The sequence below is a fragment of the Seriola lalandi genome, unplaced genomic scaffold, assembly GCF_002814215.2.
Source record: "Seriola lalandi dorsalis isolate HSWRI2012SDOR001 ecotype SW California unplaced genomic scaffold, Sedor1 jcf7180002054767, whole genome shotgun sequence".
Lineage (NCBI taxonomy): Eukaryota > Metazoa > Chordata > Actinopteri > Carangiformes > Carangidae > Seriola > Seriola lalandi.
The window spans coordinates 3,350,325-3,362,779 of record NW_019525320.1 but is presented as its reverse complement, the minus strand read 5'-3'; the positions used below and the strand labels follow the sequence as shown (position 1 = coordinate 3,362,779).

Here is a 12,455-nt window from a genome sequence, read left to right as displayed (position 1 = left end):
TAACTTTTGAACATAGTGGAGCTAAAGAGCCAGATATTTCCTTCAGGAGTTCGTAGGGACCAAAAACAGAGCAAAAAGAGTGAGTATTTGACTTGCAATCACCAGGTGGACAAAAACATGACTCCAAAAGAGCGATAATGTGGCTCCATTAGTGCTGAATATGTAAATATGTATGTCTGTGATATCCACTTAAAAGTGTCTGATATGTCTGTGTGTCTGCTCCCAGATTTCAGCAATTTCAGGCTTGGCTTATTAAACAGAAAATATTTGCATAGTCACAGATTCTGGAACAGCTGTTCAGCTACCAGTCTAGAAGAAACGCTGCAAGTTCAGCATCAAACCTCATTCTTTCACTCACCAACAGCTGTCTCCACCGGTGGAAATGTTGAAAATATTAACTCTTGTCTTCTATCACGTCTTTTCTTCTACTGAAGTTAGCACGCTTACCAGCTTATCCGTCTCATCACTTTCCGATACCGACTCACTGTAGCTTCCAACCTGCCCTGAGGACATAACACAAAGGACAATCACCACCCACTCCAGCAGAGAAAACTTACAAATACTACAAATACCCCCCACCCCCTTCTTTAAAAACATGTCTGAAGGGGGTATTTAAATTAATCTCTGTTGCTAAAATGCATGATAAAGCCTCCATTGACCACAGACCATATAAACCAAGATTATGGTTTAATAACAGATAATAAAAAAAAGGCAAGTAGCCTATTTCATGTTTTTACCCAAAGAAATGTTATTGTATCACAGAGGGGTCTTTGAAGCACATTCCTGTCAGTGCAGTGCAGACACCAGACCACAGGGGAAAAGGAAAATGAGAGGTTTAGCAAGCAACAGGAAAACCGCTATGAGAACACATTCCAGGCAGAGCAGAGTCTGTACAGGACAATAAGGGGTGGGACAAAACTGTATACTTATTTTTTTTTTTTTAAACTGTAATCTCGACTGTGGATCAGAAACCCAGACAACAACAAAGAACTTTCTTACTTCATAGGACAGGACTTGCCCGGAGCCGTGACTTGTCCCAAACCGACGACGATGGTTCGTCCTGTCGGTTTATCAGCGCGATTTGGACCGAGATGAGATAATAGGCTACAGCTCGCTGCGTGTCACTCTGCCAGGACACAGCTGCCAGCTCCTTTTTATTCCCAACTTCTCTCACTTTATTCTTCAGAGCTCACTCGTTGATAAACGAGTGAGCTCGTTGATAAACGAGTGAGCTAAGCACTTTTAAACTTTTACATTTTTGGAGCAAAGAGGAAAAACAGCGGACGACGTTTTCCCAGAAACGGCGGGTTGGGTCGTCACCGACGCAGAAAAGGATGTGAGGTCTCTCTGGATAAAACATCTGCAGCTGAGCCGTTGAACCACAAGTATCTACTTCACTCTTGAAATGGAGCCAGTTATGTTTTAAACTTGTTTTCTAACCACTTCTGGCTGAAATACGTTGGCCACGGAGGGACACTTGAAACTTTGATATGGGACACGCGAGGAGGCGTTTGCATCTGTCAAGGTAAAAGGCGAGCAGAATACAGGTATGTGTGTAACTCTTGGTCTCTTTCTGTCTGTATATGTGTTGTATGCTGTACTGTGATGGATTAAGCTAGTCTAAGATGTGGATGTCAGTGAACTCATCACCTTTGCCAGCCTCGTACATCACCCCACGTGTTTCCAGATGTGAATCAACAGGTGTCAAGAAGTGGCCTATCTGACCCAAAGACAAATGAACAGCATTAGACTTTAACCTTTCATTATCTATTTAAAATGATGATTTGTTTAGCTTTTGCCCTATGGTGATCACGTTCTTAAAGACATCTCCCTTGTTGATAACAATGTTGTTTCTAATGTATGTTTCTTCTGGGCAGCCATATTAAATTGCATATTGAAATGGCTTACTCTTTGCTCCATTACATTTATCTTACAGCTCAAGTTTCAAAGATAATTGAGGTAAATTAGAAGCAGAGTTGCCATTACATTCAGTTCTTTGTTAATCAGACCTAAACTTATGCTTGAATGTTAATGCATTGCTAATAATACCCAAATTATGTAATACATGGTAACAGATCACTGACAGAGGTCACTCTGCAACATAATGAGTATATTTACTTTTGATGCCTTGAGCGTATTTGCTCATTATTCTTTTGTCTGCTGTACTTTTATCTAAATAATGCAAGACTTTTACTTATAGTGGAGTATTTTTACATTGTTATATGGTTAATTTTGCTCAAGAAAAGAAACTGAAAGCTTCCCACACCACTGGCCTGTACTCTGTGGCAAGATCCCTCTTACTTTGCAAAACATGTTGGGGTGAAAAGATCATACCTCTTGAAATGTACAGAATTGGCATGTGTGCTGGATAATTTGGCCTGTGTCCTATAATCCTAAATCCTAGTTGCATTTATCCTCCCACCCACCCCACACACACACACACACACACACACACACACACACACACTGTTGTTGTTGGTCTATGACATCAGTCACTCATACTCATATAAACCTCCATGTATTTGTCTCTTTTTCTTTTTCTTTTTGGGTGTACAGTATATCTGAGGTACCTTTGTCCTTTTCTTCCCCTGACATGCATTCATTATAGTATGTATCTGTATATGAGAGCATGCAGACAGCAAATGAGTCTTAAAGTTTGCCAAGCCCAGTTTTGTCTTCAGAATGAAGATAAAATCAGTCTGTCGCTTCAACGAGCAGAACGTCACACACTCACTGAATAAGAGATTTAAGGTTTAAGATTTACGTCTTTTAGCCATTTAGAATATAAAAGCTTTTACAGTAACACTGCTTGTAACTTTCCAGAGAGAGAGTCACAGGGCTTTTTGGTGCGATGAGGCTCAGTCAAGGGGCTGTTTGAGGCTGCTATGCTGTGCCATGCCCCCACCATCCACCACTGCAACCACACAGTCATCCAGATGGAATGAGAGATCTGCCTAAGAGTCGACGCTCTGTAGATGAGAGGAAGTGATGACGATGGACCTTTTCCCCTGGGGTCACATGGGTTTAGCATTGGACAGAATAGAGACAAACAGGAGAGAGTTTAGAGAGGAAGTGTGCTGGAGTCTTATGTCAGTCTGCCATGATGGAGGACGTGATTACTGCTCCCTCCGATGTCAGGACCCTGTGGATGATAAAATGATAGCTAGAGAATTGAGACACAGTTGTTCTCCTCCACTGAGAATAAGTTCATTCTGTGGGTGGAGTTGTGTTTATGCTTTTCTTCCACTGGACCCATACATGAACTGCACTGACATGTTCTGCATGATACAGGAAGTGCTCTTTGTTGTTAAGTAAAATATGGCTTGTGGTTTTAGCGAGACATGGAGACAAGTGCAGTGGGTTCTCAGTGGTTGAGCCGGAGTCCCACAGCTTACCTGCATAGAAAGGAAGTCTAAAGTTAGTAAGCGTCAGACGTTTCTATCAGATTTTCTCAGGTTAAATGGAACTAACTTAGTTTAGCTGACATTTCACATTCGATATGACACTTGGATACACAGTGGAAACTCCTTTTAGTTTCTCATTCACAACACAGCCAGGTATAGTTTATTGTATGTCTTCTTAAAATAAATGCATTTTAAAAGAACACAGGTGCTTAAAAGGAAAAGGACCCCCAGTAGTAAAAAAAAAAAAACAGTAGATATACAAATACTAAACAGTTTCACTCCTCTTGTTTCACTTCGGTAGCCTTTGACATGACCAAATGAAATGACTAAGACAATGTGATGGTTTCCTGTTGTGTGTGCTTAAATATATCTACATGCATTAAAACTGAAGGAGGATATCCGTATTTTTTTGCTGACATTTTCAAGTTCCCTTGCCAGATGTGTTCAGTTCAAGGGCTATTTGCTGTGAGAGATGCTTGGTAAGAGAAAAAAAAAAAAAACTTAATGGTAAAACATGCACTGCTTTTCACTTACAGCAAGTGGTGACCAATATTTACCTAGAACATGTGACCATTTTTAGAGAGCAGAGTGAAGGTTTGAGCCAGAATTGTCCGAATTGAATATGATTCAGTAGTCTACATTATTTTTAAAAGACTGTCTAACTGGTGTGACTTTTCTCCTTTAAGTGTACTATAAGTGTACTGTATCTTTGGCTTAACAGTGATTCAGTGCAGGTCACAACTCAGTTCTTGGCATTTTCAATTCAAGTGCTTTTTTTTTTTTTTATTAGATTTGTGAATTATGTTTTAATCTGGTAGCTAATAGAGAAAGTTGTATATCCACCAAAGGAAAAAATGTGCAGTAAAGTGAGCCAGGCTGCTCATTGGGCTACAGGGCAACTAGACAGTATTGTACAAGGCCAGAGTGAGTCATTCCATTCATCTCTTTTACCACAGCAATGCAGTTACAGGAAACTGAACGATGAGAGAATGATACAGCTGCATTGCCTTGAACTTAACCAAGCTCATTTTGTGATGTATTACTTGCATGAAGCTTTAAGGCTCTAGTTGATTTTCTCACAAAATGGAAGTCTGCCTTTCTGGAATTACCTGTAATTCTTACCTTTCCACAGAAAACCCTGTGGTTTACTGTGGAACTTGGCTTGTACAGGTGCACCCAAAACTTAAAATTAGAGTTTTTGCTATAGTTTTGAGGTGAAACGAGACCTGTAAAATTTTTATCTGGTATAGTCTTATGGACGGTGATGCAGAGAAAAGACTTGCTGGCAGCTCAAGGAACTATGTCACATCCTTTCTGGACTTCATTCAGCCTCTTCCTCATTCATCGGAATCCACATTTGCCGGCAGCCCGTTTGGCACCCATCCCAGTCCATCCAGGTGCACACGTTTGAGATTTAATATAAGCTTTCATCCACATCATAGTTTATGAGACAGACGTTAGGTGCTGTTTGAGCGGGTCATTTTCTCATTGCGCTCTGACAATTGAAGAAGTTGCAGATTCCTTACAGAATCCTTACTCTCACCACCTCTCCAACAGCAGCATTTCCAAAAGACATGCTTGTTAAGTGATAGAAATACTGCCACTTTTGCTTTTGACAAAGGCATCGGCCTTGGAACTGGAGTTGGCCTGTGGGCACTGCGTTGTGGCTGCCCACTCTTAATTAGTTCGGTCAAATGTAGAACAAGAATTTTCATCACAGGAACTGATAAAATGTAACTTAACTTAAAAATAAACAAAAATGATGGTGAGGAAGGATGTTAAAAGACCTCAGGGATGATGGGGGTGTTTATGTTATTGTGTGCCTGTTCGCTTTTTTAGACAGACAGTCCAAAGTATGGTGTATAAATCACCATTTTTCTAGTTTATGTAATTCCTTGGTGACAAAGACAAGATTACAAAAGGCGACTGAAATGAAATCACAAAGACAGACGGTAGCCTACATTTTGCACAGACAATAAAAATCCCAAGAGGCAAAGCTTCTTCATCGATTTAGACCCATTTCATATTTAGCAGAGCATATGTAGCAATAGAATAAACAACATAGGACCTGGACAGTAGATGTTTTTACAGTTGTGTGCTTTGGAAATGATTGAAATCATCTTGTTTTTTACCAAAACACTAAACTAAACTACATTTGATTACTTTTAACTAATATCTTTAGTTAAACGTATTGTGTCTAAGCTCGTCTGGGGTGTCAAGTTACAGACTAGTGTGTGTTTCAGTAGTGAGAAAGGCTGAGTCGGGTATGCGTGACCCTCAGAAGTGCAGCCCTAAACAATGAGCAGACCTGAGTCTCGCCAGCCAGCCGGGTGGGGCCGCTCAATGGCAGGAAGCACAGCCATCAATATTTACTCTGCAAGCAGGGTAGTCGAGGAGTCGACAGGCCGAGGAGCCTGGGTAGCACAGCGCCACACACAGTCTCGGCACACATACACAAACACTCTGGAGTGCTGTTACAGCCTCCTTCCCCTAAGCCCCCTCTTCCCACCCAATGCAATTACAACACAGGCAGACAGACTGGGCCCTCTCACTGTTGTTTTTGACCTCATAGCTTCCTCTGCCAGAGAGTCCGGGCTGTGACCACTGCTCGACTCCTCATAGACACCGCTATTAAGTTACAGTCTGTAAATTTCAATCACACCGCGGTTAAAATGTCAGGGAAATGGCCTTATTTTTCCATAGTGCTCTAAATTAAATCTCTGGTTTCTCATTATGACAGTTCCTAATAAAGAAACAACACTAACCGTATTATCATCATTTCATTATATTAACTGTTAATTGTTTTGTTCCTGTTTCACAGAGATGGGAGGCTCTGCTCTGCTCACGGTGGTGCTAGCTGGAGCGATTCTGTGGATCTCTGCCATCCACGCAGGTGAGTCACTGGTTAGCTATAGAAAATGTTTATTCTTGTAAAGAGTATTTACTTTTTTCTATTCAATTAAAGCTTCATTAAAAAATACATTTGATGTTAATATTGAATCAGATAAGGGGTTGCAAGTACTGCAGCTGACAATGCAGGTTTTAGTTCTCTGTTTTGGTGCTCCAGCCTGCACACGGCCTGCATGGTTCAGTTTCGTGGTTCTCACCAACCCTCCAGAATAAAATAATACATAGTTGTTTCCAGAAAATAAGCTCATACAAGCTGATTGTACACTAGCAGCCTGGCATGAAAAGGTAAATGAGTCACCAAACCACAGGCTCAGGAATATCTGACTTACACCTGTCTTTCTGCCTCCTACTGGTCAAAAACCCCGTAACAGAATCTGTAGAGTGTTTTAATATTTATGGTGGAGGGGCTCAAGTTGTTTCACTTATTTGTGGGTTATTCTTGTTCTTTGAGCAGTTATCGTTATCGATAACGATAACTTGTTGCTGTAAGTATTTGTGCCTTTTATTTAGGCATTTTAACTTTTGTGCTATATATACTTTTATTTTTCAGTGCAGCCCATGGGTTCAGGCTTTGCCAACGGACGTGGCTATTACTTCCTAAACACACTCATTAGGCATCAAATCACCTCAATTAAACTCAGTGAAACAAAAAAAATATTTCGTACCATAATGCTGAAGCTCGCAAAGTGGTGGGAGAGTTTATATGTAAAGTAAATAGTAAATATGAAAAGTCCCCCCTTCATCACACTAATCACACTTTTCATTTTCTGTTGTTTCATTTTTCTTTTACTTATATTCCTGGTTAACCACACAGCCTTGTTGTCTTGTGGCTGCCAGGACATGTAGTTAATAGATCTGCCTCTATTATCACTAGGGTTTCCCTTCGATGAAGCCAAGGTCACTTTACAAGTATAGTTTATCACTCTACTACTAAGTGATAAACCCCATTAAACTTCTAAAAATTATTTGGAGTGTGTTTGGCCTTTCTTTTATTTTACATTTCCCAGATTAATTTAACATTTGGTAGGTTTCTGAATCTATTGTTGACAAAAGGATTGTGTAATTACAGTGTGTTTTGCGCCTGTGTGCCCTCAACTTTCAGTCAACACTGTCTTTACGTGTTCCCCTCAGGCACCGAAGATGATGAGAAGCTGCTGTGTACGTGCGAAAATGAAAAAGGCACGTGCACGAACGGAACTTGCAGAGGAGACGTCTGTTTCTTCTCCTCGGTGCAGGGCTATGAGGAGAGAGGCTGTTTCTCCAAGGTTAACTCCAAGGAGCAGTGCTCCGCCGCCTTTGCGAACTTCTTCATCAACTGCTGCAAGGAGAACCTGTGCAACACCTTCACTACAAGACCACCGGACATTAGTCAGTGCCCACAGCAATTGCTTTACAATATTTGAACATCACATGTGTGAAGCTTGTAGAACCAGTTTGACACTGATCCTTGTCATCATTTAGTCCTTGACAAGCTCATCCCATGGTTCAGAACGCATCCTGCATGACTTTGTACTGATGTGATTCAGAGCTTCCCTCTAGATAGTGACTCCCCCTTGTGGTTAGTTACAGCAAATTAATACTGTTTCTTTTCTCTATTGGACTGGTGATGCGCTGAACGTGATATCACGAGCATGATTCCAAACTAAAACCTCTTCTTCTCAATGCACTGAAATGCTCTCAACTGATTTCCCAAACTCAAAAATGTGTGTGTGTGATTGTGCGTCTAAATGCTTGTGTGTATCCAGAAGGAGAAACGACAACAGAATTCCCTCGTCCGGAGCTGTGGATCACCATATCTTTGCTGCTGTTAATCATGACCGCTGGTGCATGTGGCCTGGTGTTGTTCCTGCGCTTCCAACGTGCACGCTGCGGACTGAGACAGGCTGAAGACCATGATGTCACCATGCTCAAGGTCCCTAATGGAGATGATCCCACATATGGCGTAAGAGATGTTTGATGTTTGAAATAAGACAGAATATTATCAAAAGCTTTTCAAGTTTTTGAGTTTTCACATACGATGTGTCATTACGTCTCTTTCTACAGGATATCTTTGATGAGTTTTGTACATCAGGGAGTGGGACAGGGCTGCCTTATCTGGTCCAAAGGACCATGGCCAGACAAATCTCACTTGTCGAGTGTGTCGGTCAGTCTCCTTCCTCATCACTGCTGCGCTTCTTTTCCCTGTGTTGTTTATTACTTTGCAGTTGTGTAATTGCTTCACTCTCTTTCCAGGTAAAGGCAGGTATGGGGAGGTGTGGAGGGGGACTTGGATGGGGGAAAGTGTGGCTGTCAAGATCTTCTCCTCTAGGGACGAGCAGTCCTGGTTCAGAGAGACAGAGATCTACAATACTGTACAGCTGCGACACGACAACATACTGGGTATGGCAGAGGATTCTTGTGATGCTTTTCATGTGTATAGAAGGGTGCAGTGTCATTTCAGAAAGCATCATCAAAAACGCAGGCACTGAAAGAGCCATCTTCTATTCTGGCTTTTAGGTTTCATAGCCTCTGACATGACATCCAAGAATTCCAGCACCCAGCTGTGGCTCGTCACTCACTTTCACGAGTTGGGTTCACTCTACGACTTCCTTCAGTACAGCAGCTTGGAGCCAGAGAGCTGCCTGAGGATGTGCCTGTCTGTGGCCTGTGGCCTGGTCCACCTCCACACTGAGATTGTCAGCTCCCAGGAGAAGCCAGCCATCGCCCACCGAGACCTGAAAAGCCGAAACATCCTGGTAAAGCGGAATGGACAGTGTTGCATCGCTGATCTAGGTGAGGGCTGTGAGAGAAAATCGCAGTTAATCCGCTAGACCTCTAGTTGCATCTGTTTCCAGCTTCTGATAGTTACAATTAATGTGCAGAGACAAAACGGCTATTTAATGCTGATTTACATGAATGTTGGTAATGCACTGTAAATTAAAAAGGTTGCATCTGTGCTCTACTCCCTCCTCAGGTTTGGCTGTAATACACTCCCAGTCCCATGACTACCTCGATGTGGGCAACAACCCTCGTGTGGGGACCAAACGCTACATGGCCCCTGAGGTGCTCGATGAGACTATTCGTATGGACGTCTTTGAGTCTTACAAGCAAACCGACATCTGGGCCCTGGGCCTGGTCTTCTGGGAGATTACCCGCAGGACCATTGTCAATGGTAAAAAGACAACAGCCTGTTAGAATGATGTGCCGTTGCAATCATTTGCAGAGATATTTGGAGATTTTACTTTTTACCTATTTAAACTCCAGGAAGAAAATGGTACACAGAGAATGTACAGTATATATCGATGTTCATATATCACCCATCCACACATGAAAATGTGTGTTCTCTGCTCTGTCATGTCTATCAGGCTCTTGTAGTGTATACATATGAGGCAGTTAGTCCCATGTCTCTCAGCACTCCAGTGTTTTCCTAGTCTGTGTCTGTCTCTACTATCCTCTCTCATGATTAGCACTGCAGTAATTATAAACAGTCTTATCTGGTGTCAGCACTCACTTGTACATAGTCCAGATGCCCATGCACACAATTTGTAGATGCAAGCACACATCCACATGCACACAAATGTGCACAAATGTACTTAGTGTGTGTGTGTGTGTGTGTGTGTGTGTGTGTGTGTGTGTGTGTGTGTGTGTGTGTGGCCACGCTCAGCGGGGCTCTGCAGATCTCCATCCCTGTGTAGTCGCCAGGGAACTGATATCTTTGCCTGTGCTCTTGTTTAGTCAAACAAACTTTACAAAACTCCCACTACAGCCTATCTCAATTTCCAAGTGGGTTATTTCAGGCCTTGTATGAGAAATTTATGTTCTGAAAATGTATGAGGAGATAAAAACCAAAAGAGGTCTAACAGTTTATCTACTTGTGAGGTTGATAATGAGTTTTCTTACCACCTTTAACATTGCAGTCTGCATGTTTCTCACCTAACCACCCCACTGAATCGCACAACCAAGATTGTTGTGATAGTTTGGTATTCAACTGGAGAAGGAACAGCACACTGAGTCTTTTCTTTTTGGATTGTTTCAGGGATCGTGGAAGAGTATCGTCCTCCCTTCTTTGACATGGTGCCCTCAGACCCCAGTTTTGAGGAGATGAAGAAGGTGGTGTGTGTGGACCAGCAGAGGCCTAGTCTGCACAACAGGCTCCATTCCCATCCAGTAAGCTATTTGATGACACACAAGCACACAAGGACACTCATTGGCATAATGCATTCCCTAGCCCCTTAACCTAACCCTAATAGGCATGCATGCAAACACATACACGCATACACTTGATGATGTACTCATACAGACAGCAACACAGACCAATTACTCTCTCAACATACAGTAGTGCTATATAGTGCTTAAACAGAAACAGTATGGACAAACGTTACACTCTACCTTATGGCCAGGTCGTATTTAACATTTGTCCGCGTCTGTCCAGATCCTCTCGGCCATTGTGAAGATCATGAAGGAGTGTTGGTACCAGAGCCCACCAGCCCGCCTCACGGCCCTGCGGGTGAGGAAGACGCTCTCCAAACTGGACCATGACAGTGACTTCAGCATCGAGAAACTCAAGCAGGACGTCTAGAGCAGAGAACCAGGATGAAACAGGGACACAAGATTGAAAATGCAACAAGGGATTGTGCAACGCATTCTGAGCAGCACAAGGTGCATATCATTAGCATATTTTGAGCTAATGAATCACACAGCCACTGCATTACATTAAAACCATATGACTTTGAACAGTAGTGTCTAGACCGTCTTACACCCAAGGCTATGTTTTTTTTTTTTTTTCTGAAGCCTAATTTTCAACTTCCAGATTTCTGGTGCCTCAAACCATGAGGCCCCTAAAAGAAAACCATTAAAGGACAAAGATTTTTTTCAAGGTATTTTTCCTTTTATAACGTTCAGTCCATCATCCTGACAGAATGGAAAATCTCGCACAGCACAATTTGCTCATCCTCTCATCAAAAAGAGGAGCTCTGATAATCAGTTTATCACTTTACTATAAAATAAAGGAAATATCATCATGTTCATACCAAAGCACATTACCTGTTCTGTAAGAATATTTAACTTATAAACTTATAAAATGAGCATTTATTATATGCACATAGTCACATTGAACTATTTAGTTGTACATATTCTAACAGCATTAAAGCTGTTGTCTTGTATCACTGTTGGGTTAATTGTAAATATATTTCAAAAGGGGTATTATTTCCTTTTTATTCAACAATGAGACACGTTTTATATCCATTTGTACGACACAACGTTTCAGATTATTTTTTTACGTTTCCGTAGGCCCATATGTACCATCACCATCACTATGGTCAGTAAAGGATTTCACAAACAGACATGTAATGTTTTATATGTTGAATAAAGGATTGTATTTTTCAAATGTTTGTGCTGTAAATACTGTTTTGTACCACTGAGGTTTGCAGCTCTTACATTGGCCAGTAGAGGTCATCAGATAACAGATAAACAGCATAGATCTATGTTGCTTACAGTAATGCAGCTTGCCTTGGGAAATTTATTGTGTAACTGGTTTTGCAATAATGTTTTTGTTTGCATTGCATCGTCTTCAAATTATTAGACACACAGGTTAAGACAAATGTGTCATCATGACAATGAAGTATAGTCAACGATCATCAGTAGCAGGGTAAAGTAAGGGACTGGTTAACCTACAGGTCCTATATACAAGAAATGTAACATGACATTAAGATAAGAAAATGTTCTGATTTTCTCTTAGTCACACTAATTTCACACAGTGAGATGCTAAAGTAGAATAATATGAATAGAAAAATATAAGACAAATCTGACTGAATGGGGACTTCAAGAAAAGACATCAAAATAGCTGATATACTTCTGATTTACTGAATTATTCTAAGTAGTTATTGATGTAATATGCTCTAAACATTGAAAATACTAATGCAATCTTTCATTTGTTATAATTTATGTCGTCAGTGCAAACTGAAATAGGCCTGTCCAATTCAAAATGTTATGTATATATACTGTCGCCCATAAAGTTGGAATAATTTTGTTTTCAGACACAATCCTCTGTTTATTCTTATTTAAATGCATCAGTCATCACTTTTGACCACATGCAATGATTACATTATGTGTCCCAATTACCCAGGTGAAATGAAATAAATCAGATTGTCAAAATCATTTCAT

The 12,455-nt window shown here is 41.1% G+C and overlaps 1 protein-coding gene across 1 annotated transcript; it reads left to right on the top strand.

The window, feature by feature from the left end:
* The first annotated feature begins 890 nt into the window (after positions 1–890).
* Positions 891–11,679, top strand: acvrl1 (activin A receptor like type 1). Its single transcript, XM_023425252.2, has 10 exons — positions 891–1,547; positions 6,226–6,297; positions 7,446–7,682; positions 8,060–8,256; positions 8,358–8,457; positions 8,547–8,693; positions 8,811–9,086; positions 9,268–9,465; positions 10,330–10,460; positions 10,726–11,679. Exons 2-10 carry the CDS (start codon positions 6,228–6,230, stop codon positions 10,870–10,872), a joined length of 1,503 nt encoding a protein of 500 aa, XP_023281020.1. The 5' UTR covers positions 891–1,547; positions 6,226–6,227; the 3' UTR covers positions 10,873–11,679.
* Positions 11,680–12,455: the final 776 nt, after the last annotated feature.